We start from the raw sequence: 26,397 nt of genomic DNA, 5'->3' as shown, positions 1-26,397 counted from the left end.
TTGAAGCAGTTCTGGTGGATTACTGTGTCTGGAAGGAACATTTATTGTAGATAATCCAAAATGATAAATCCCACTGGCTAGATTCTGATCAGCCACACATCATCTTTCTGCTCCATAGCGGAGGAATTCATAAATCAGAGAATCAGAGAGGTTTGGGCGAGAAGGGAACTTAAAAATCATCCAGTTCCACCCCTTACCAGAGGCAGGGACATTTTCCACTGTCCCAGGTTGCTCCAAGCCCTGTCCAACCTGGCCTTGGGATCTTCCAGGGATCCAGGGGCAGCCTCAGCTTCTCTGGGCACCTGTGCCAGGGCCTCAGCGCCCTCACAGGGGAGAATTTCTTTCTGATCTCTTATAGAGCCATAGAGCAGCCTCTGCCTCTCAGGACCTTTGTTAACCTCTCAAATCCATACCTGACTGCCTGAAAGATTTAGCATTTAACTCTCAGCATACACAGAATCAGGTGGAGCCACTTCCCAAAACCCAGCCAGGAATTTCTCCAAATAACCTTTATACATGCAACATCACGCAAAACTGCAGACTCCCACCTGCTGCAGACATGCAAATCCTCACTTAAATTTGCAGCCCTTGAGGCAGGTCCAGCGAGCCTCACACACAGCACAGGGTTTGAATGGAAACAGGGTAATTCAGACTAGGTACAAAGAAGAAATGTTCTATAAAAAGGCTGGTGAGGCACCAGCACAGGTTGCTCAGAGGGGTGGAAGATGGCTCATGCCTGGAAACGTTCCAGGTCAGGTTGGATGGGGCTCTCTGAGAAATCTGGTTTATAGGAAAGTGTTCCTGCCCGTGGCCTAGAGAGCTTTTGACGATCCCTTCCAACCCGAACTGTTCTGTGGTTCTGTGTCAGTGCACAGACACAACCACCTGCAGGAGTCAGAACTCAGCCTAAGGCAAGGCAGTGCATGGGAAAGGAGCCCAGAACCCCAAATCTCAGTGACAAAAAGGAACAATGTACACTTGAAAAAACGACTAAACCTTAATTTTTGAATTTTTCTTTCCTTTGAAAGCAATTAACAAAACACGAATGAAACAAAAGTTTTCTGATTAACACACGAGCACAGGATTAATTCTGATTTTGGAAGCCAAACACTTCAGAGTGTTGTTTTCATGACACAGAGAGTGTGTTTGCTCTCCAGCTCAGCCCAGCACACCATACCTGTCCTCTTACCTAACAGCGTGGTCGATGGGACGGTGTCTGATGAAACTTTGGGATGGAATTCCGTTCACCCACACGACAAGGATCAATGGAAATCAACAGAGGATCAACAGGAAAAGAAAAGTTACAGAAAATGAAAACAAGGTTAGCTGTGTCTCACACTCAGAAGCCTTGGTCTGTTATAGGTTATATTGGGTAACGTACAAAAGCAAAGAAAATTTAGGAATGAAAGAAAAGTCTGGCACTAGTACCTGAGTAGTAGGAATTCAACATAGATTTGCTCTGAAGGGTTTTGCTTTGGACAGAAAATGAACAAGGAGAGGGTGATGCTAGGTAGGAAAGACATAAGGAAAAGACTTTAGACATATATTAAGAGAGAGAAAGAGAACAGGGAGAATGTTCCTCAAAGAACACAGTAATATGGGATATATAAGGCTTATCAAAATGAATTATATTTTTCATTTCAACATGCATATTACATTTATTACATTGTCATCATGATGGATTTTCTTTAATATAAGCACTCCAGACCCCAAATATAGGATTATAGTTACTGTAAATCAATGTGTTCCTAAACAGGATACACACAGAGCTACATTCATAGGTCTATATCCTAAATGTTCTTTTTTTTTTTTAACAAAAGCACCAAACTTAGGGTTTTGTCTCTAAGAGGAAATTCCTCAAAAATTACCCCCAAAATACAAACTACAGAGAATCAGTATTGACAGTAAAATAAACCTACTAAAACACAATGTACTACAAAAATACACAGGTAGGGTAGCAATTTTTTGCTTAAAACATTACAAGTTTACAAGGGACTTGTTCTTCAACCCAGGACTGTTCATAGCAAATCCTATAATCCCTTCCCCTGTGAGCTGGGTTCTTTCAGCAGGACAAGCATCCTTGCCTTCTCCCATTACAGCATTAGCTTTCTCTGGACAAGAATCCACAAATTTCCATATTAATCAAATATTTTTTGAAAGGAGGAAGGGCTCAACATCTTCGTGGTAGATTCTTGCCTTGATAGTAAATTTGTGAGGCTGGTTTATACCTACAGCAGCAAACATGCACATTCTTATGGTAATCCATCATTTTTGAAGGCATATTCTTTTGTTATCGCTCTGCATTCACTCTCAGAGTTACAGGCATTTATATATCTCCTCCTCAGAATGTTGGGAAACAAGCTAATACAAATCTCAGTACATCAGAAAGATGACAACAGATAACACAGGAAAAACTATTCCATAGCCCAACAGAAGTAGATAAAACTCAGTGTACATCAAAGTAATTTCAGAAGCAATTTTTTGTATCTATGGAGCAAACACTGCTTAAAAATTTCAAGTTATTCTGTGGGGAAACTCAATGAAGTCACTGGTCTAGGGAGTTCCATAAAGTCAGAATTACCTCCTGAGCAGTTTATAATCATCTGGTTCATGAACTCGCTCTCATTCTGCATTCTCACACCTTATTTTCAGACCTATGACTTGGAAACACATTAAAACAATGAAATTCCTCATGGTTTGGTCTGCTGGAGCTCTGCCCCAGCTGCCTCAAGTGATAAAGTTCCTCCGCTTTGGGGCCTCTTGCTCTAAATCAGACCCTTCTCCCACCACACCTAGGATGTGGCCATGTTTCAGATAACATAAAATAAAATCAATTGGTCTGCCCAGTGTCCCAGGGCAAGGCCACGCTCAGGGCTTGGGGCAGGACTCAAGTTTTTCTGGAATTTGGGAGTATAAAAGAACTTACTGCATTTGGGAGTACAAAAGGCCATACTGCCCTTCCAGAGCTGCTGAGGATGAATTTCCAGATAAACACCTCATGTCAGTGAGTTTGATTAAAGATGTTACCAACTGAGGTTTATGCCACGAACTGTGATTGTGACACAGGGATGTGGCTTTTAGATTCAGATTTAAAAAGAGGGAAAACACCTCAAACAAACCCAAGCAAAACCAAGAAAAACCCAACCCGAAACCAAAACTAATGAAAAACCAAACCAAAACACTAAATAAAAACAAAATTCCTCCAAAACACAAAAGCGAAGTTTTTTAAAACTTTGGAGAACTTGTTCCTGAAATCAGTCAGGATGTATAATGAGATGTATACACAGGGCTGCTTTCTAACTAGCATTTCTTACAGGCACTTGGGTCTGTAATCAAAGGAAACATGTCCAGAGAGGATTTCACATCAGGGTAGAGATTAAGACTTCATTAAAAATTCTCTTTGTGCTCCCTGGAGTGGCACGTGAGGCCACACAGATCCCTCCAGTCATGCAGAGTGGTGAAGGCTCCTTCCTATTCTGAAAATTATTCTTTAATTTTTATATTTCCTAAACTAGCAAACCCCACAAAAAAATCCCATGAAAGCTAGTAAAAAGGAATTTAGTACATTTTCCTTTTATGCCTTTGATAAAATGTGAGTTTGTCTCTTATTTTTAAATTATTTGAAGAATTTTTGTACTACAAGAAGCATCTCATGTCTATGACCCTACAAGTTCTTAGACTGCATTTGTCAGGTCAATTAATTATGAGTGAAAATTATCTATGGGGCAGGAGTAAGAATTACATCTTGCTGTGTTTATCTTTTGTGAAGACCTTTGCATCTCACTGATCATATAATTATGAAGGATTGTGGAAAGGTGTGAATTTTGATGTTTCTTGGAACAAATGGATGCCTTAAACCCTGAGTGCCACTTGCCTACACCTCCCTCTCATCTCCTTGTTCTCATAAGTGAAATCACACTGACTTGGTAACTTATGGTAGTGGTTCCTACTGCATAACTCAGTTCCCCACTTCCAGATTGTCTGCCTGAAGCATTAAAGCCACTCCTCCATCTGTGTCCCTCCTGCAGGGTGTCTGGAGAGCTGTCTCCCCCCAGACTGAGATGTCACACAGGTAAAGCACACCTTGATAAATCAGTTTCCAGCAAAACTGGCTGCATTTTAATGGGTTAAATCCTCAGAATCAAACAGCTCCTGCCAGAACCCCTGCAAGGATGTTGGGATGGCTCTGCTGGGGACAGGGAATCCTCCTGGACAAGGCTGGTCCATGGCACCTGAGCACTGCAAAGCCAAAGAGCAGTTCCTTTGTGCAGAGCACATCAGTGCATCCCTGCTGAGCTGATCCACTGCTGCTCATCCCATCACTGCCAAACTGCCCATGATTTCTGCGTGGTCACAACCCCTGCACACCTTTCTGCTCAGTGCAGACACTGGGGGGCAAATTTAAGTCCACTTTGTTTCCCATTTCCCATCTTGTTTCATATAACCCTGCCCTGAGCCAGTGTCTACACGTGACTGTGCTGCTTCCCAACATTCCTGCGCTCCAGGGAACTGCTCAGCCCCTGCCAGGGCCATCACCTGCCTTTAATGGAGTTGGAATATATTGACATCTTAAAAAACCCAAGATATTTGAGGAAATGACCAACTGTGATTGTTCATAATCCCCAAGTAAAAGCAGACAAGCTGGAACAGCCACAGACCAATCTATGTTTTACCAAACACCTTCTCTGATCCTGTGGCGTGTCAGAGATAGAGGTTGAGTTCAAAAAATCTCTTTAATTTCAACACCTGTATATATCAGTGAGAATCCTGCCAGGATAACAACTAACACTGCAGAATGGAAAGAGGGATGAGGGGCTTTGCTTCAGGCCAGGAAAGATAAATTCCCAATTCTCTTCCTCTTTTCAGCAAGACCTGAGGTCTTGATGCCTCAACAGAAAACAAGGGGCTGATAAGAAGGAGGGCAGCTGTTCATTTTTTATCTCCCTCATGATGCAGAGCATCAGGCAGCCTTGAAAGTGGGATTTTTAAATCTAACTGATTTAGAAATTAGTCCTGTGTGGTGGCAGGGCAGGGAGACAGGGTAAGCAACAGCAGGAGGATGGACAGGACTCACCCAGGAGCAGACCAGTGGCCAACTGGAGAGAGCATGGGAAGAGAAAAGCTTCTGTAGGCACTCACTGAATTTGTTCTGTCTGAAAAGTTATCAGAATTATTGTGACAGAGAGTAAAACCTGGAGGCAAGGACACAAAGCCCTGCAAGGACATTGTGTTCTGCAGGTAAAGTTGCCTGCAAGTCATTCAATAACTGAGGGATCCTGCTTAGCAAATTGTCTTGTTCTGTTTGATTGCTTTTGTGAGCTGGCAAGGTGATCCTGGCATTGAAAACACTTTGCTTCTCTTGGTGGGCTCTTCTTCCAAAAGGAGAGGGGAATTTCCACATCCCTGCTAGAGCCAGCTCAGGTTCCCACAGCTGAGGGTAGGATGGAGAGGGTGACTGCCCACCATGGGGTGCTGGAAATGCTATTTACTGCTGGCAGGGAAAAAAAACAATTTAAGAAGGAATCTGACTGCTGCTTAAGACAGTTGATTTCAACAGCTCTGGTGGATAAACCCTGTAAAACTCTATTAGTTAGCAGGAAGGTTAAGAAATAATCCTATTATGTTATTCCAAAGTAGGCCTGCATAGAACCCACAAGTATTAAACTTCATTAAGGCAATTTATTTTATTTTTCTTTTCAAGGAATTCTTTTACTCATAAAATTCCTGTATCAGCATGTGCACACTACTGCACAGAACTTACCTCCAACACCTCCGCATCCTGGACTTGCCAGTAAAAAATTTGGAGAAATCATGAAGATTTATTGATAATTCTTTGTCATAGATATAAAGAGGAAAAAAATTAAAAACAATCCACCCATGGCTGACTCAGGTTATAGGGGAAGGCAGTGATAAAATCTGCAGAGATGTCAGACAAGTAAAGATCTAACTGACTAAAAAAATTGAAAACCTGGAGCGCTGTTTCTTTACAAAATTTGATACATCACATTTTCTACAGTTGCCATTTCAAGCAAATGACACAGCTGTTTTAATTAGTCTGTCAAAATAACAAAGGTGGGGGAAAAGATGAGGTCAGATTTCAAGCTTGTCTCTTTTCTCATTTTCTGGCTGGAAAAAAGAATCCCCAAACTTTCCGAAACCCACATGCTGAGGGATTTGTGAAACATTTGACTTTCCCCACACACTCCAGCCAACTCTGCTGTTTTGGGGATGGCTGATACAACACTGCTGCTCTCCTGGCCTTCAGAGATATGAACCCCACAGAACTCTTGCTGCCTCCTTAGGACAGAGCTACTCAGCACCTGAGAAAATTAGACCTTGACTGAAGTCAATTTAATATCAGAGCAAAGTGTTCCCTGCCAACCTTGGCTGTCCCAGACACTTATTTATCCCTCTCACAGGTGTGTCACACAAAATGGCAGTAGCAGCACATGCAGATGGAATTTGACAGGACCTGCAGAGAGGGAAAGGAAGAATTTGCTCAACCCATCCCACTCAGTTTCAGATTACAAGGGGAGGTTTCAGTGATAAACCACATTTTCTATCATGAGCACTTCCATTTTAGAAATCAGAGAAAAAAAACCTTCACTAAAGATGCTTAACAAAGACAAGAGTTTTAGTACACACTTGAGTTTCAGAGCTGTCCCTTGTCCAAACTAACAGGCTGAGTGTCAAAAGAAGGAGTGACATGCCCATAGTGTCTAAGTTTAAATTTATTTAATACGAAAAAGGTTTACAAATCCACCATGCAATCCACCATGCACTCAACCTGGATCTAGTGAGGCTGAAGTAGGACTTGGTGCTGCTTTACCCACAAAACTCTTTTAGCTACAGAGGTCTGAGTGGTTTACAAATATTAACTAAGATCAGTTTTACTGAACCCATGTGAAAAATAAACTGAGGACACAGACAAAGGAAGAAATGTTGTCTTTCCATTCCAGTTCTCTAGCCAGGAGTCCAGGCCTTCTTTCATAACAATTTCATACAGAAAAGGTTTTTTCATCCCACAAGTCAGCTAATGGATTTGACTCTTCTACTCACAAAGGAAAAGTATTTCTAAACAACAAATAAACATGTGCCTCTTATTCTGATGCAGTGATTAGAACAGGCTTTATAAATTATTCTCAGCAGATTTGGACCCAGAGGAATGTTCTCCACCTGTCTGACAGTGAAACCAGGGGCAGTATCAGAGACATTCCAGATTTCTATGGAGCTTTTGCAACGATCTCTATCACTGCCATTCCTAACTCCTCAACACTGTGCCCAAAGGAATAGGTCCTTTTAAGAACCTAGAGCTCTCCAAGGGGGTCATATCCATTGCAAGCAAGTTAAACTTACTGAATCCATTAACATCTTGGCAGCTGGAAGAAAAAGCTTCTTCATTGTGAACAGCACTGAGTTTGGTGGAGGTCTTGTCAGAAGTAGCCACAGGACCCATCTCCCTCTGCGTGCTGGTCTGAGTCTCCTTCTGCTTCTTGGCTAGCTTCCTTTGGTGGTTTGGAGAGGGGAGAAAGCAAGGTCAGTTTGCTCTCATTAAAAGCAAAGCAATGGCAAAATATTTTGACAAAATTACCCCACTTGGTCAGACATGCAAGGCATGAGACAAACTGCACGCCAGGAAACCCCACAGGTTTTTAATGCAACCTCAGGAGCGCGATAAATATCGTGATACCAGCCTGGAGCTCTCCCTCCCTGCCACTCATCTGGCACCAACCTGCATCACCCCAGCAGTGGGAGCACTTCCTCAGCCTTGGAGAGGGTGCAATAGGTACAGACCCTGGAGCAGGTGCCTTGGAGAAGGTTTGGAGGGGGGGGAACAGCTACAAATCCTGGAGCAGGTTTGGAGAGGGTGGGGCAGGTACAAACCCTGGAGCAGGTTTGGAGAGGGTGGGACGGGTACAAACCCTGGAGCAGGTTTGGAGAGGGTGGGACAGGTACAAACCCTGGAGCAGGTTTGGAGAGGGTGGGACAGGTACAAATCCTGGAGCAGGTTTGGAGAGGGTGGGGCAGGTACAAACCCTGGAGCAGGTTTGGAGAGGGTGGGACGGGTACAAACCCTGGAGCAGGTTTGGAGGGGGTGGGACAGGTACAAACCCTGGAGCAGGTTTGGAGGGGGTGGGACAGGTACAAACCCTGGAGCAGGTTTGGAGAGGGTGGGACAGGTCCAGCCCCCAGAGCAGGTGCCACGCGCTCCAGGAGGAGCAGAGGGCTTGGGATGGGAGAACTGCTCGCTCCAGGGGACCAGGACATCTGCATCCATCCCATGGCATGCTCTTTGAGGGAGTGTGAGACCTGGCTCTGTGCCACCTGAGAGCTGGAGCAGAGTTCTGTCCTGTCCCCAAGCACAGCAGTGAAGGCAGAAACCTCCTGAGTCCTGACACACCCTGGAACTGCTCCGGGATCCCCAGGCAGGGAAGGGTGGGGCACGCTGAAGGTTGAAGCTGTTTTAGCAATGTCCAAATATGGCCCTGTTCTGGGAAAATGGGTCTTGTCTTGTTTTGAGGAGACAGCAAAAACTTTGTCAAAAGCGTCAGGGCTGCCTGCTCTGAAAATGCTAACAAAGCTGAGAACATAAGAGGCTCCTCTTTTGCAAACACAGAGCATAATAAAATGGAGAGAAGCAGGAAAAGTGAGCTGCTAAGCTTCCACTGACATTTGACTGCCCTGTGCTTCATTCGTATCAGAGAGCAAAACCCTTTAAAAATGAATGTGTGACATTCTACAATCCACACCTTGAAAAAATATCACACAAATCCCCAGCACCAGCAAAGAACTTTGCTTACACCACTTCCCTAGATAAGAAAATAAAATAAAAAGGAGAAAAACAGATTACTGTAAGAAGGAGCTTTAGTTTTCTTTCTCGTCTCCAACTCAAAGAAGAAAAAAATCCTAACAACTAAATCATTTTGCAAAGAGGTTTTTCTTCTCTAAAACAACATGCTTATGGTAAGTACTACCCATCTTTTAAACTTAATTGGATTCCAAAAAATAAAGGTACTCCTTCCAACACAGTCTAACAGGCTCTATTTATGCCCAGAACATGTCCGAGTGGCATTTACAGGGAAGTTCAAGCACATAGCTGAGCCCCAGCCTTCAGGTGATGGGCTGCTTGGCCACTAATACTTGTTTGGAAAGAAGGGTGAAAGAAAGCCAAATCCTTTGCCTATGTCTGTGGGGAAAGCCTGTTTTAAAGAAAGATAATCCAGATCAGGAGAGCACAGATTTATGCAAAAAAACCCCATAGATGTTTACTGTAAACTTTTGAACAAACACATCTGTCTCATCTGCTCAGCCAGTTGGGGTTCAGCCATGTGCAATTAGTGGTTCCAATCCAAGCCCAGAGCTGTTCAAATTGGGTCCATCATCCCAGGGGGCTTACTCAGATCTCCCAAAACCCCCTTGGTGTATCCACTTGTGCAGATGAAGATGCAAAGAGGGGAGCAGTCCTTGAGTGATGAAGCAAAAAGCTGCTGTTTAATGATGTTAAAAGTTTTGCTTCCAGTGTTCAGCAGCATTGGCACAGCCAAATTTAGGAGCCATGAGCTGCAGACATGGGAGGCCCTGCTTTTTTGTGCTGTGGTACCTGGGGTAACTAAAACAGCCTTGAAGTGTGTTAACCCTGCCGTGTGGATCTTCTAATCCTGATGGTTTGCTAATCGTACGTGCCTGTGTGAATTCTTTGGCAACAGGAATTAAAATCACTGAGTGGGAAACACTAATCCAAAATGCAGAAGTCCTTAATAACAAGCACTCTGGACTGCTGGGGTGAGCCACTACAGACCACGACTCTGATGGTTGAAAATGGTGAGTCAAAAGGGGCGACCTTCTCATTCAGTGAAAGTTAAATTATTTGTGGCAATAATTATCTGTAAGTCCCCATTGCCTGGTATCTTTTTGGAAATGCCAAAAGGCTACAAAGAGCAGGAACTGGCAAATTTGTTTTGTCTTTGAGTGAAGGAGCAACAACATTTCTGCATGTCCTAGGCAGGAAAAAAATAACCCCAAACCCAAGCCCCTTAGTCCCCAAAGGCCTGCTTACAAAAGCCCTATGCAAAGGAGTTCTACCTGGTCCTGTAGAAGACAGAGAGGCCCCTAAAACACTGGCTTGAATGCCTAAAAAGAAAAGGTGACATGAGTTTAAAGTTCTCAATCTACCTCGCACACACAACCCAGGTCTGCATCGGAAAACGCCACAATTTTCTTTCAACAGCGCCTTATCAGTTTCCACCTTTCTCCCTCTCTGTTCCAAGAATGTAAAAATTCTTCATCTAAATTTAGAGGGAAAAGGAAGACAGATCTCTTTTGGGGATTTCAGAGCTAAGCTTGCCAGACACATCAAGGGGCTCTCAGTTTCTAAACGTGCCTTTTCTGCTGCAGTTCTGTGTCTGGAGAGAGTGGCAGCACAGGACTAAGCCTATTTGGTCCTTACCATCGTTATAATTCATAGAAAAGATTATAAAATCAAATGACTAGCACTTTCCAGAATGTTAGGGATGTGACTTAAAACCCACAGCTAGGTAGAGGTTTATTTCCCAGCACATCAAAACGCCTTTTGGAAATGGAAAAGCATTTCTCTAGAAATGCTGCTTCCAAAAATAGGGCGCTCCAAGAGATCTCTGTGAATCACTGACAAGCCACGCCGGTGACACGGCTCCCACTGTCCCCACTGCCCTGCACAGAGCCACTGCAACACCCCAACAAAGCTGCTCTGGGAGCATCAGTGTCAGTCATGGGCTGGCTGCGTGTCCCCAGCACAGCTGACACCCCTCACGGAGCAGACACTTCCCCACTCATGCATTATGCAGCTGAAAAGGGGAGGAAATAAAGGACCAGGCAGATATTGGGGAGAAGAGTCTGATACAATCGACACACAATGTCAGGATGTGAATAACATGATCTTAATGCTGGTTTACATTCAAGGGTAAAGGGAATGTGGCAAGAAGCAAGCAGGAGCCCATGGATGGAGTTTACCGGGTTGCTCTTTTCAGTTTGAGAGGGTTTAGAAATGAAGAGATGATGTTTGCAAGCACCACACACACAGGGGAGGGGTGAGACAGAGAGATGCTCAAAGTTGAGTAAAAAAATGAAACCAGCTGTATAATCAGGCAGTTGATGCTGACCCTACCAAAGCAAGGAGAAAAGTCATTGGCAGTGAATACATGTGTGAATTTGGGGGGAAAAATAATGGAGATTTGATTCGGTTATTTTTTGAAACTTCTAATTCTACTAGACATTAAATCTGAAGCACTATATTAAAATTGTGGGAGTTCTACTTAAACAGTCAAGGAATGCAAACTTGGTATCAAGCACAAACCATTTACTGCCATGGGCATTAATCAGGAAGCTCCAGCAATATTTCCTGTTAGAAGTATCTGCAGGATCACATTCCTGTTTCATGGAGGTTTGGATGACTGTCAGGGATTATTTTTTAAAAGCAGCTTCAAACTCTTCTCTAACTTTTTCTATCAATTCTACATGCATGAACATTAAATCTGTAACTGCCACTCCTGGAGAGCTCTCGTGCATGTACACTGACAGATTTAATTTGAGATGTTTCACCAGGATGGATTTTGCACACTGTGGTGTAGATTTGCATGCACAGGTAATTTAGACATTAGGTATAGATCATGTAAGTTAAACGTGAAATTTCCTCCTACAGACACAAATTGCATATTGCCCTGATTTTCAATAAGGAATTTGAGAAAGCCGGAAAAAAAAATAAAATTCCCTTTAGAGAATTGTGTGTAGCAAACTCCCAGGAGTGCACCTGAAATTTGTGAGGGGATCTGCTCCAATTCAAGGCAGGCAGTGATCAGCCATGCCAATCCCAGGGAGCACTGGCCAAACAACAGATCTATTGGAAAGGATCTCCACGCCCTAAACCTGTGGGAGATGACAAATCCAATTCAGAAGAATGGTTTCATCTGGTTTAAAACTACAGGCATGACACTATAAGCTGGGTGATCCTGTTGCTGTGACTGAGGATTGGAGAGGGCTCTGCTGCAACACTGCTCCTCAAATCAGACATGTGCTACAGGGTAGCACGAGGGAGGACATGAAAGGTAAAGCTGGAAAACATGATCTACAAGCAAAGGCCAAAGGCAATGTGGACCTTTCATCTAGAGAAGAGGAAATCAAATAGGGCTGATAGGTCTTCAGACATGAAAAGACACCAGCGGGGAGCTGTTCTCACCGCCTGCAGGGGCTGGGGACTGGGAAGCTCTGGGGTAGCCATTCATTTTAAACTGGGGGAGAGCTCTGTGCAGGAGGAGCTGGAAATGCTGGTCACTGGAGGGTGTGAACAGAGCCAGAGGAGTTGAGCTCAGAGCAGTGCTGGGGCACACACTGCTCCGTGCTGCAGGTTAAATGTGTGTTCACCTGCTCTGCTGAAGCCAGGCTGTGGCAGGAGCAGAGGGACGCTGCTGCAGTAAAGGTGTAGTCAAGGTGTAGTCAAGGTGTAGTGAAGAGCAAAGGCCAATGCCACAGAGCAAACTTCACAGGACAGGAGAAAGTAGAGTAGAGATAAGTCAAAAGATGTCCTGAGCATTTTGTACAGTAGGTATACAGCACAGGCTCTTGAGAGTATGATCTAAGCTTCACTTGATCAAATTAAACACTGCTTGTGTGGGATTTATTTTTATTTATATTTTGTTTTTAGCTTTACTTACAACCAGAGAAAGTTTAGGCAAGCCAAGTGCACGTAGGAGCCATTCAGTATAAGTCTCTGCTGGTACAGACACCCACAAATTCTGCCCTCTGCAAGGCTTAGGCTTGCAATCACCATACAGACACATTCTAAATAACATCTCATCTACTTTCTGCATTTTGATATATTATTTTTTTTAATTTGCTTTCATTAGACAGACATAGCCACTGATTAACAATCCTGTTTTTCCACCATCTGATGAGAAAAGTACCTAATGAGAAGGTTTCTTCTTAAAATCCTGATTTAGCAAGCTGACCTGTGCAGGCAAATCCCACCATCCATGGAAATATATGGAGATATTTATATGTGAATGTGGTTATACAGAGGTACGCTTCTTAATAAAGTAAAGGAATGTTTTTCTTTTCAAATGTCCCACAGATGGTGGCAATAAATTCAGCATAAACTTTGTTATCTCAAAAAATCTAAGTATTAATTTAGCTTAGTAACCTTTGCAATCTCTCCCATGAAAAGAAGCTCCCAGCTAAAACCACTCAACAATTAAAATAGGTGTAAAATTCTAGTGGGTGTTGAAGGGGCTTCCTACATTGCAATCATGTACCTGGAGCTCTCAGCAGTTCAGGAGAAAAGCAAAACATCCTGGCCATTGAGTGCCCTTTTCTTATAAATAACGTTAAACTGAGTGCTTGTAACACATACATGAATCTCTGTATTTCCAGAAATTCTTCCCTGGTCTCATATTGCTCTTGATTAAATTTCATTCTGCAGCCATTACCCAACCCAGGAGAAAGAAACAAACCAAAACAAACAACCCACACACAGAAAACATTTCCATTTAATTCCTGGCGAGCAAATAATAAAATAATGATATGGATTGCTGCAGTTGAAAATACTGCTGCAAAAGAAGTGTCTGTCACTAGATGCAAACCCTTCTGTAAACTGGATGAATTGCTGTCTGTGTTTTACAGCTTCAGCTGGGAGTAAAACTAACATCTTCCAGACCTGGCTGTGTTGATATCTTACACTGCCCATTAAAGTGAAGTGCAGAGAGACAGCAGCAATTCTGTCCCAAGCTTAGACACCATTTGTGTTGGTGTAAATACAGAGTAACTCCTCTGAAAAGGTTCAGGCATCACCCTGGGCACAGGGATGCAAAGAGTGCACCACAACAAGAACTTGTAATTCCATCTCTTGCTCCTCACAGGATCTCAGCTCAGGCAATAAGCCTTTGCTGATGGGTAAACTGAAGTACACAATATCATGTTGACCCTTCACGATGAGTTACAAGTTAGGAATCGAGGCCTCCTGGGTTATATTTCCACTTAATGCATGTTAAAGATCTTTATGGCCTTCTCTTTCATCCTTTCCTATATGTTGTAGTAAGTTTTCAGTCAGGTGTTGCTGTACAAGAATCCCATAACTATTTACCTAATAACTATGCAGGCCCAAAAATAGCTGCTCCTATAAGTGAATATTTTGGATTGGTTTCATTAGTCAGGGCTGCAGGTACTCAACCATCTCACAGAATCAGATTTTCCAGTCCTGAATTGCAGCAGAACACAAGACTGGCGGAGAGCAGAACTCCAGTCTAGAGATTACCAAAATGTTGTGGTCTGTCTCTGTAAAGACCAGGTATTCCTCAAAAAGGTCTCTGTGACTTTAATAGAATTATCATTCAGAGCTGTTTGGAATTTAATAGAATTATCATTATAGTATTATCATTACAGAACTGTTTCGAAGAGTTAGGATAGGAGATTTTGATCCCTAAAAAGAAGAAATGCCTGTACAGAAGATGACAAATGGTTGGGAGGAATTATCTGAAAGCAGGCAGGAATTGCTCTAAGAAACGCAGCTTTGAAGTCCAGAAACTGAAACCAAACATGAAGTGATACAGTTCATATGGTCACATTTAAAGATCTGCCAGCAGATCTATTTGGGAACCTGCTTTTCAATACTGGTAACTCATTCAACTGAATTTTGCTTCAGGACTAAATAATTCATGCAAGGTCATAGCATAGAAACCAATTCTATTTAAGAAAAATCTGTATATAACAATATTGCTGCTGTTATTTCCACAACATTTCAAATAAACTTAAATCCAACCTCTCTGCTCATAGGAGTCCAGAGCAATTTGAATCAAGAATTGCTCAGTCCGTAGCAATTTCAGATTTTCATCTGCAATTCTAATGGAACATCCTATTTCATGTTCAACTTGAAACATGAAACTCAGTACAACTTCACTGTGTGCTCCTTCATGGGCTCTCCTGCTTTCTTCCCTCACTACTGGAACATCCCTTTCACTTTGATTGTTGTTCAAGGGGAAAAAAAATCCAAAACAGAGCTTGGTTTTCCCAGGGCAGGGAACAGATGTCCCTGTGAACCAAAGCACGCAGAGCCTGTTGCTGGTAGGGTGTATGGTGAGGTGACTGGTGATGTGCAGAGCTGTCCCTGGGACAGCTAAAAATGAGCTCTTTGCAGAACATTTTGGGTGTGGTACTGAGGAGGAGAAGTTCTGTGATTTCTGTGAGCCACCTCCAAGCTCCACAGGCTCCTATGAACACTCAGCTTGCCTGATGGCACCTCTGGCTTTTCCCTGGTGTGATGTGCTGCATGGTGGACATCTGCCTCATTAAACTTTATTAAAGCCCTTCCTTCTGTCTCTGCTGAAGCTCATTGCAACCCCAGCCTTGGGTGACCCTCCAGAGGGTTTTCTCTTCTCTTTTCCCGAGTCACTGCACTGCTCCCTGAGGAAAAAGGGTCTAGCAAATTGACCCACAGCAAACAGACCCCTTAAGGACCCCTGTGCTTGCTCTGGCAGAACAATCCTCAGCTGACTGCTTAAAGCAACACTGTGCAGCTGTAAAATGGGTCACAGAGGGCTCAGAAGTTGATTCATCTTTTTAAACACACAGATCTCAAAATAAAATGAAGTGGGGAACATGCTGACCACATAGTGCCTGCTGGAAAAAGGCAGAATTATACTGGGAAATGTGGCAGTGAATTTCTCAGGCAGTGGTGCTACTAGTTGTAAGGAAACCAAATAGTAAAACATGAGAATTGTGCAGAAGAGGAAGGTTTCTATCAATAAATTCAATGAGCTCGTAGCACCTGTGGGTTAAAACCAGCCCCTACTTTACACTTAGTTAACCTCCTCTTTAATCTGACTACTTGAGGTCAAATTTCATTCTTGGTGAACCAAGGTCTAGAGAAAATGGAGTTACTCTGCATTTACAATTACATCACTGGGCAAAGCCAAGAGTTGTGATCGTGTCCTAAGGTTCCTCACATGCTTGGAAAGTCGGAAAGGTTCCTCTTTCAATAGCTTCCTGACAGGTCATGGAGAAACAAAATCCCTCCAAGCAGGGGTGCATAGGGATCCTCCTTTGCCCTGCTCTTTTGACATAAAGCAACTCATATGGAAAAGAAATCAGCTCCCCTTAAAATGGCAGCACATCAACCCTCTCATTCTGCTGACCTGATGACCAGCTTCCAGAAAAAAGCTCCAAGATGAGACAAAGAGGAGCTGCAGGAAGGGGCCAAGGAGGCAGTTCCTGGAGCAGGAGACCGGAGGGGCTGTCAGGGCTGATGTGGCCCTCTGGACAACTCGGTGGGTTTCAGAGCCCTGGCAAGCCCAGCTGTTCCTGTCCACAGCAACAGCTGCCTTCTCCATCCCTCCCAGCCCTCTGATGGCAGCAGAGGCATCAACTCACTTCTCCAGGAGCTTTCCTCACATCATTGATCCAGCCCTCTCCTCCCCCAGATCCTCAGACAACCATTATCATGCCAGAAACAGCTTGGCCCTGATTGCTTCCCAGCCCCTCAATCTTTAGGCAACAGATGGCTCTGGAAGTACCCATGTGTGAAGCATTTTCATGTGCCTTAACAACTGCCTTAATTATGCAGCATTGTCATTAGGACTGGACAGGTGATTTAGATCTGAATATCTGAACCTCTTCATCATCCAGCGATCTAAACCAACACTCAGAACCTGGCAGCTCCAGGAACAGGGATGTTTGCTGGGATAATGTCAACTCCCAGTTTTCAGAAACCTTAAAGATTTTAAAAAGCTTACATCCACAGCTGAGAAATTCCCGACAATAACTTTGAGGTGTGAATTTCCCTCAAGTGTGGCTACAAGCAATGGACAATTAAAAAGGTGCACTTGGGACACTCTATATTTGTCCATTAGAATTTACAAAATCATGGAATCATTTAGGCTGGAGAAGATTCCCAAGATCATCAAGTCCAACTGTTCCTCCAGTACTGCCTTGTCCATCCCTAAACCCTGTCCCCAAGTGTCACATCTGCACAACTTTAAAATGCCACAGTGGTGACTCCATCACTTCCCTGGGCCACATGTTCTGGTGCTGGACAGCCCTTTTGGTGAAGACATTTTTCCTGATATCCAATCTAAAGATGAATATCCAGTTTGAAGAGTTATCAAACCATAACTGACTTATCTGTGGACATTCATATGTTTGCAGGCACAGCTACAGGTGCAGTGGGAAAATGGGGAAAACATAACAGCGTGCAACTGGGAAAATAAAACACATTCTGCTGTAAACACAAGGATAAATGGAGTGGTTAAAAAGAAAAAAATATAACAAAGCACAAAATTACCACAGGGTGAACATGCTCAAAAAACCTCATCCCCAGTCAAGTACTTACAAGTAATAGGAGTAGGAATATGCATTTCTTCTAAATATTGACAGCCAGTCAGATGAACAAAATATCCAAAAGGAGAAAAAGAGAAAAGCACATAATTAGATTTAGATGAACTCCAGGTTTCTTTTTCAATACACAAAGTATTTGTGCTGTTTTCTGTACTGAGATCCTGTCTGCCTACACTTGTTTCAGGAGCTGTATGTTTGTGAGGAATAAACAACTACTGAACTGGAAACAGGTTGTGTTTCCACTTCTGCCACCATGAATAAATCCCCCCACCTTTAATTCCCTCACTTTATCATGTCAGTACCATGGGCAATAAGACTTAATTTTGCCTCTCAAGTGCTTCAATATTTTTGAAATGGAAAGAAAGATGTTAGAGTTATTAATACAAATAACAATAAATAGGAAAGTGACAATGTAAGAACGCCATAATTTTGGAATATTTAGACAATGAGCAAATTGTCTAATGATAAATCAAGCTTCATCAAACTCTAAAATGCAAATAGTTCATTAACAATTCAAGCATCACTCCATATTTATAGCTGAGCACTGGGGGCATACATTAGCTTTCTGCATCACTGTGATTAAGCATTTTCTACCACAGTTTCTCAATAATTCATTTCACAACATTCTGAGCAGTACCACAGACTGAGCCTTGGCAATCAGTTGTAGCGTAAGAGGTGATATTTTGCCTTTTACAGCTGGAAAGGGGCTTCTCTAAAAAGACTGGTTCATGACAGACCTAGTCCAGGGTATTGGAGATTTACCACCAGCCACAAGAAGCCACAGAAGCAGCAGCAGTGGTCAAGACAGAGAAAAATAATGAAACACAAACTTCAGCCTATTGCACAGCTTAAAACCCCATCCTTGAAGATGCTAGGATGACTAGGAATCATTTAGAAATACAAATGCAGCTTTCAAGTGTTCACTTTTATGGTTGTTCTGAACACAACCTCCATACCCACATGTGGAAACCAGGTTCAGCTCAGTTGCTCTGTGCACAATCACCCTCTGTGCTGTGCACACATGGGGTAAAGAACAGTTCATAAGGATTTAACTGAAGTGGCATGGTTTTCCTGATGATGGCCTTTGCTCCAAACCTGCTATTTTGGCCAGATTCCTGATGTATGCCATGTTATTTGATGGGCACTGATTCCACGATACACCTGGATGGATTTTAACAAGATGCCATTATCTCCTGAAAGCAGCAATTCTACAGGCCCTAGCAATGCACCAGTTAAGGTGCAGTGATTGCCACTGAGCATCCCTGTGAAAATCTGAGTTCCTCTGAGCCTCTAAACAAAGGGAAATGTGACCAAGATGTAGAAAATGAGAGCACATGCAGCTGAGCCCCTGAAATCACCAAAATTATTCCATTAAAGCAAGCCCTGGGAGAGGCCAGGACCTGAGCTCACACAGCTCACACTGGAAGTGTTCCCTTGGACATCCTGCTGTTCTTTCTGCTGCTCTCCTCTCTGGGCCACAGACATTTGGGATCCCACCAGACTCTCAGCCCTCATGAAAAACCTGCACATCCCTCCAGGCTGCAGAGGAAAGCTCAGAAATGTTTGCTCCATAAGGATAGAAAATAAAGGAAGACAAACAAAAGGAGGAATATTTTGGAATTGGACATGTTGGCTCAAATTCTTCCAAAATATGCAGCCTGAAATAAGGACTTACTAAAGAGTATTCCAAAACTTAACTGTGGGAACTGGTTGGAGTTATGGTTCAGTAAAAACACAACCTGGTCCTAGAACGTACAGCACAACCCAAACCCCTGCCTGTCTCCCACCTGAAACAGGGACATGGGGGGCACTGGTCACTCAATGTGCAAATGTCCCTTTTCCCAATTCCATCCTACAGCTTGGGGATGTTCTGCCCAAGAGGCTTTAGGGTTTTATTAATTAGTTTAAGGTAACCACCTAAATTCTAATCCAGAAAAAGGAGCTGAATTTTCATAGGAGGAAATAATCCTAGACCCTACATAGCCCCAAATCTCCTTTTTTGCTACCGACAGCAGTTTAAAGAACTCATTTACAGTGCATCCATGGCAGGCTGTCTGATCCTATTTATTCAGTCTTATATTTAAAGGGGTCAGTGGAGGCTTTGTCTGCTCAAACACACCATCCTGAGAGGTGTCACATTCTTAACTCCAGGGAAATACAAGTCACGATTACACCAGAATTAAAACTGCCCAGATGAAATCAGAACAGACTAAAATCAAATACTTTAGGGAGGGGCAAAGTCAAAAGGGTATTTTCTTCTGAAAAATATCTTGTTTTTCTTGTTTCATTTTGTTTTTGCAAAATGATTTTGTATACTCTGTTATACAAATGTATTAAAATAATATTAAGGACAAACAACCAGCTCTGTAGAGAATTAGAAATATTTTCATACAATAAAAATTGGATATTTCAGGATATTTGTTAATAAAAGAATGTTGTTCTGCCTTTTGTGAGCACATACATTCATGTAGGCATGGATAACCACCTTTAAATTAACAGGCTAAATTATCACAGAATCACAGAGTGGTTTGGGTTGGAATGGATCTTAAAGATTATTCCAATCCCCCTGCCACAGGCAGGGACACCTTCCACTATCCAAGGCTGTTCTAGCCTGGCCCTTGGACACTTCCAGGGATCCAGGGGCAGCCACAGCTGCTCTGGGCACTCTGTGCCAGGGCCTCCCCACACTCAGAGTGAAGAATTTCTTCCTGATATCCAATCTAAATTTAATCTCTTTTAGTTTGAAGCCATCCCCCCTTGTCCCGTCCCTACATGTCCTTGTGTGAAGTTTATCTCCATTATGTTGCAGCAATTTTTATATTTCATATACATGTAATGATGATACTATGACTTAGCTCCTGGAGTTAGTGGGTTCCCAAAACCAATAAAACAAACTGCTAATGGTTATGATTTTAAATACTGTAAGACAGTCATGTTTAAAATAGAAATGTATACACACAATTTTGACGTAGATATATAGATAGGGAAACTTTAGCAAATTTTAGACAACCCTAAGTTTCAACTAAAACATTCAGACAACAAACATAATGTCAAACCCAAATCTTCCACTGTATAAAAACATTAGTTGGCTTAATTTAGCTTCACATATCTGACTGAACCTTCTAAAACTTTATCAACCCCCAGAAATGTTTGAGTTCCTGGAGTTTTTGCAATTTGTTCTGCTGAAACTGTGAGCAACTGAGCACTGCTTGCTCATTCTCTGTGTCTGAAAGGTTCCAAGCAGCATGCTGCCAATCTGGTGAGTTCCACAGGAACAAAAAGAGGCTCCTGATGATACCAATGCTTATCTCAAACCAATGCCTTCCTTCTCTTCTAATCCCTTTCTGCTTCCTCTGCTCTCTGTTAACAAAATGCTTCATCCAGGAAATCCTGTGCCTTTTCCCAATCAGCTGTGATGCCCTGGACAATGGACAAATGTCACTGGGATATTTTCCAGCCCCATGTGAAGATAGCATCTCAAGTTCAGCTCGTTAAATTATTTTTCTGAATTGTTGCCTTGCAAGGCTGTGCTATTTGTACACCAAGGCCTTGCTGCACTGGGAAGGGAACTGTTTCTAAAATGAGGCTAATGCAAACACAGAATGCACGAGCTTAAGCTCCAAATGCTTCTGTTTGCAAAATAAAAAGAAAATTCTGTTGTTAAACTATTATCTTAGAAGAGCTCAAGGTTTCAGCTCTGCACTTCCAGAAGTTCCAATCAATTTGTGCTCCAAAACAGCTTCTCCTTTTAGTAAAGCTGGCCCCAACCCACACCAGTTTACAAATGCAATGAGCCTGACAGGCTGAGGTCCATCCTCAGGGAACATTTGTCCATATGCAGCTCTGAGCCCCAGCTGGTGGTGCCCCTCCAAGGGAGCCCAGAACGGATTGATCAGCAGCTCTGGAGGTGCTTGAGGTGTGCTACAGCCTCCCAAACCTCCTCCTGCACTCAGAGCTTCTAAATGGGAAAAGATTTTGAAGTTAATGAGCCGGTTTATTCCTTATTTCAGTGTGTCTTCCAGCGGGTATCCTTGCAAAATGCAGCAAACAGACAGAGATACAGACTGCAGGGATTCTGCTTGTCTGCCCCAGGAGGGGCTGTGGAGACAACACAGAGGAAACTGTAATTTTACAGCTCCCAGGGGAAAGAAGGGAGAATTTAGATTTCTTATTCTCTCACTCACCTCCTTTCTAATGTTAACTTTGAAGAAAATTGCCCAGGTTTACAGAGCCTATGGCAAAACCAGCTAGAGCAAAGTTGTGTGTGTGGGACATCACACCAAATTCACCAAACATTGCTGCTCCAGGGACCTGGCAAGTTCAGCTGAAGGTCCTGTGCACTGTCTCAGGGGCCAGCTCAGCTCAGGAAGAGCTTGGGAACTTTCACCCAGAGCAAATGGATCCTCAGTGTCCGACCTCTGGGACTCATTCTGCATTAGCAGTAATTTTGCTTGGGGGTTTGTCTGTGTTATCTGGGAGATAATAACTTAGGCTGTAACAGTCACGACAGCCAAAGCATCAGAAAACTCAAGTGTTGGAAGAATGGTTGGGATGAAGCAGCCACAGCTTCTCTGGGCGACCTGTGCCAAGCTCTCACCTCTCTCACAGGAAAGAATTTCTTCCTCATATCCCATCTAACCCTCTCCTCTGTCAGCTTGAAGCCATTCCCTCCTGTCCTGTCACTCCAGCCCCTTCTGAGTTGTCTCTCTCCATCTTTCTTGTAGGCCCCTGTGGGAACCCAGAACATCCCTCTGGCTGCCCTGGCTGTCTCAGACCCTGGCAGGGGGCTCAGAGACCTTGGCATGAAGTCAAAAACAGCTGTGGCTTTGATTTTAGCCTGTGGAAAAAAGTACCAACTTTGTATGAGGAATTACAAGTCACAATGGTTTGAGTAGTGTGGTAGGTGAGTTAACACAGGGTGAAAAAGTAGAATTTTGGGGCTTTTTAGAATGGGGTGCAGGGGGACAAGATGGAAGAATTTGGGTGTGTCCTGACCTTCTTCTCCTTCTCCTTGCCCTCCATGTGTCACCTGTGATGGTGACACTTTTCTATTGTTTTAAGGTAGAGACACACTGTCTAACATAAATGATAGATATCGGCACGTTATTGTAAACATAGCACAGGCAGTTTTTGGTATAAAATGTAAACACCATCCTGAGGGCAGACAGAATGCCATGGCCGAGCTGCTGGACAGAGCTCAGCAGGTCAGAGAAAGGATGTTCTAGCTAAGGGAAAATAAACAACGTTGAGAAGCTGATCCTATGCATTCCAACTTCTCTGGCTGCATGGGCTGGGAACAAGGATTTTTACACTCTTGGGGTCACCTCAGCACCCAGACCCCGAAAGGCTCCCTTAAAGTACTGGAAGGCCACATTTGGGTGACTCCAAACCTTCTCTTCCCCAGACTCTCAGCTTCCCAAGTCTCTCAGCCTTTCCTGTTAGGAGAGGTTATCCTTTTATCCCCTTTATTCCATGCTGCTTTGTGACTTATCTCTTGACATTAATTATAAATTAATTATCATTATCTCTTTGCAGTAGCAACCATTCTTTTGTTGCTGGATCTCCCAAAAGTGGTATTTCTTCTGTGCCTGCCACCCTTAGTATCAGTGTTATGTACACAGGCATTAACTGCTTCTCTCTGTCACACACGAGGAATCTTTTATCTTTATTTATTCTTCCTTTGGAAACTACAACAATGCAGCCCAGAGGTCCAAGATGGGAGCAAAGCAGAAACTTACCTTCTTTTGATGGTAAGCATTGCTCCCAAGAGGATAATAACAAACATCAGGAGACCAGCTATAACTCCAGCCATTTTCACTGTGCTGTCAACTTGCTTTTCAGGTTCCACTGCATTGGAATTCTGTGTGGAAGCTCCTTAAAAGATGGAGGGAGAGGAAGGACAAGATAAAAAAAAAGAATTTGTAGGCAAACTGTGCAATGATCCACTTTAAATATTCATTTGAAAGCCTAACAACATATTTGCAATCAAATTGCAATAGACAATTGTCCATCTAACCAAATCTGCCTTTAATGAGGGCTAATGACAGATAATTCAGAGCAGTAATAGGGTGTAAAATCCCAGTGTAGTGCAAATGACTCTAATATTTTACTAAGTTATACTGTAATGGGGCATTTACTCTTCTGAAGCACTCAGCATGCACCCAGAAACAGGAGAACAACAGTACTAATTTTAATCTCAAATAGTTTAAATGGACTTGAAATCCTTACTCATTGAAATAGTGAACACAGTAACATGTAATTATGATAATACTTCTGGCAAAAACTTTTGTCCCTCCAAAATCAACTCATATTTGTCTTTCTCAGTGTATTGGAGGCCTGGCTTTTTTAAACATCCCATTACAGATATACATGTAACAAGCATTAATCCAACATATAGAGCACCCTCCACACAGAATCATGAAATGATTTGAGCTGGAAGGGACCATAAATCCCATCTCATTCCAGCCCCCTGCCATGGGCAGGGACACCTTCACTAGACCAGGTTGCACTTAGGAGCTCCATCCAGCCTGGCCTTGGACACTTCCAGGGATGGGGCAGCCACAGCTTCTCTGGACAAGCAATCCCAGTGCTTCAGCACCCTTTATCATCACACACCAGGCATGGCTTCTTCAGCCCAAACAAGAGAGCATCATTTCTATTTGAAATTTTAGGGGGTTTTGGTTTGTTTGTTTTTTTAAACAAGTGAAATCTACACATCTGAAAAGAAAACATATTTAGGAGCATTATTTGCACAGCATTTCTCCTCTAACTGAGCACCTTGGGGACAGCTGCCCTCTACCCTATTGTTGAGACCTCATTAGTCCTCATTACAGACCTTAGCTCTGCTGACTTCACCGCTTGCTGCACAGAATATTTCCAGATATAGTTTAAGCCACTGAGCTTGATTTAGAAAGCCCCACAAGATTTGAGTCATGGCTACTCTAAAGACTAAATAAGCCTATCTTCATTATATTCCTGTTACACTTAACTACTCCTAAAAATATCACCACTGCAGTTCACAAAGTTAAATGAATTAATGTTACACGAGATCCACTCTTATCTTGGGCTCCACCTTTGCTGCTGGAGTCAGCCAGGTCTTCCTCTGCAGCTTAAACATAGGGAAAGGGAATCAAAGGTGAACACAGAGGGCTGACATCAGAAGACTGTAATGTTTTGCTCTTTCAGTAGCTCTGTGCTGCTGATCTTCAGGAAATCTGAATCACTTCTGTTCAAAGTCACTTGCTCGGGGAGATAATGTTCAGTCAAGTCCATGTGTTGGTGAGACAGCAGTGTTACTGTCACTGGGGTGTTGTTTTGTCTCTTTGCCACACGTTAAACTGCACATGCTTTAAGAGATGATGCCGTGATAAAAGCATGATTTCACTTCTCCTACAGCTAAGCTGTTAATCTAGTTTACTCAGAGCAAAACACAAAATTTACCAAATGAAAAGGGCTAGCTTTTGGAATCCCATGTATCATTTTCAGCTTTTGTCCCTGACAGCTCTACTGTTCTGCTGCATTCACCAATTTGCCCATTCAGTTAAGAGTTCACTGATAACTTCTTTCCTCACAGGTCTGAAGTGCATTAACAGGACTCCTGAGCATGAAAGTAAAATAACGTATCAGTTGCATATTTCCATCTTTATTTGACAAGCTCTCCCACAATCCTGCAGTAAATGTGTGCAAGAGGTGAGCTATACACCATCAGACAGGCAATCCCCACACTGTCACACAACAAAGGCAACAAGAAAGATACGATTTTGCCTGGAAAATGGCTAAAACTCTATTTATTTGAAGTGAAAGTCAGAAGTACTCCAAATTATCCTTCAGCTGAGCTGCAGTTACTCTTATGACCCCAAATAATAGGTGTTGGAGAATGGCTTTCTACTAAAACCAGCACAGTCAGACGTCCCTCATTTTTGTGCCATCTGAATACCCTCATGAAGTGTGAGCTGTGTTAGAAGAAATAAGAATATGCTGTCAACTCCATCTTCTGACCCACCAGACTGGTTTGATTTTGCCAGGCTGCTGCTTGTTACTCCAGGCAATGTGTGTTCAGAGTGTTTTTGTCTGATATTCCCCACCCCACTGCAGGCTCCTGCAGTTCCAGGAGGAGAAGAAAGGCTCATTATCCATCCTGACACCTTCACACCGTGGTGACAGGTTCACTCCAATCTTCTGGGCAACTCTATCTCTCTTGGCAAAGGCCAGCAACTCCTTTAGGCTACCAGCCCAACCATTTGTGAGTTGTCTCAGCTAATAGTGTCTAGGAATGGAGAATTTTACAGTGTCAGCAAATTCCTAGCTCTGGGACTCTCAAAGCCTTGCAATGAAGCATTACTGCAAAAGTCCATTGTTTTCCTGCTGTTCTGGCTTATTTTCCATGCAGATGTCTAAATCTCCTCTGGCTGCTCTGGTTTCCCACCTGCCCAGCACCAGCTGTAGGTAAGAACATTCCTGTCCTGGCAGGAGGAGCTCTGTGAGCTGTTTCTCACAGGACATGACTTCTGCTGCTCTTGACAGAAACGCTGGTTTAGAATTCACTTTGCTTCTCTCCTTTATAGAGGTGCAGGATCTGAAATCCTCTGAGCACAGCAGCCCATAAAAACTGCTCAGATGGCCATTTCCTACAAATATCTTTAAACACACTTGCAAATCTCTGCACTACTGTACTTGAGGGGCCACCCTTTTCTTTCTGAAAAACCATGTTTATATACTGCTGGCATTAAAAAGGAATGAAAACAAATGATAACTGTATTTTCTAGTGGTTACTTCCACCACATTTCCTGGAATGAATTGTTCCTTGTAACAGGAGCTGGATGCTGGAATAGCAAGACACAGAGCAGGTCAGCACTGTTATTAGTGTGTTTATTTCAGTGGCACCCAAAGACCCCACAGAGGTCAGGACCCCATTACTCTGCACTAACACAAACTAGGACAATTTTCTGCCCCAAGCTTGCTTTCTTAATAAGAAAGGCAAATGATAGCAGGCAGTGCCAGTAGAGTGAAGACTGTAGGTCCCCTGATTCCCTGTCTGTGCCT

The 26,397-nt window shown here is 43.1% G+C and overlaps 1 protein-coding gene across 15 annotated transcripts in view; it reads right to left on the bottom strand.

Annotated features, from left to right (window-relative positions):
* The window catches only part of PTPRT (protein tyrosine phosphatase receptor type T), a 530,400-nt gene that overhangs the window by 54,128 nt on the left and 449,875 nt on the right, over window positions 1-26,397 (bottom strand). For 5 of the 15 annotated variants that reach the window (XM_072917006.1, XM_072917001.1, XM_072917003.1 and 2 more), the window contains 6 exons: window positions 23,095-23,229; window positions 17,351-17,417; window positions 10,084-10,131; window positions 7,357-7,505; window positions 1,429-1,506; window positions 1,190-1,225 (listed from right to left, as the gene is read on the bottom strand). In XM_072917006.1, the coding sequence (XP_072773107.1) occupies window positions 1,190-1,225; window positions 1,429-1,506; window positions 7,357-7,505; window positions 10,084-10,131; window positions 17,351-17,417; window positions 23,095-23,229 (513 nt within the window). Of the gene's footprint in view, window positions 1-1,189; window positions 1,226-1,428; window positions 1,507-7,356; window positions 7,506-10,083; window positions 10,132-17,350; window positions 17,418-23,093; window positions 23,230-26,397 lie in introns of all 15 variants that reach the window. The other 10 variants (XM_030288699.4, XM_030288705.4, XM_030288703.4 and 7 more) reach the window with 8 other exon arrangements.

This window comes from Taeniopygia guttata, chromosome 20 (assembly GCF_048771995.1).
Source record: "Taeniopygia guttata chromosome 20, bTaeGut7.mat, whole genome shotgun sequence".
Lineage (NCBI taxonomy): Eukaryota > Metazoa > Chordata > Aves > Passeriformes > Estrildidae > Taeniopygia > Taeniopygia guttata.
Note: the sequence above shows the minus strand (reverse complement) of the source record. Positions and strands in the feature narration are given on the sequence as shown.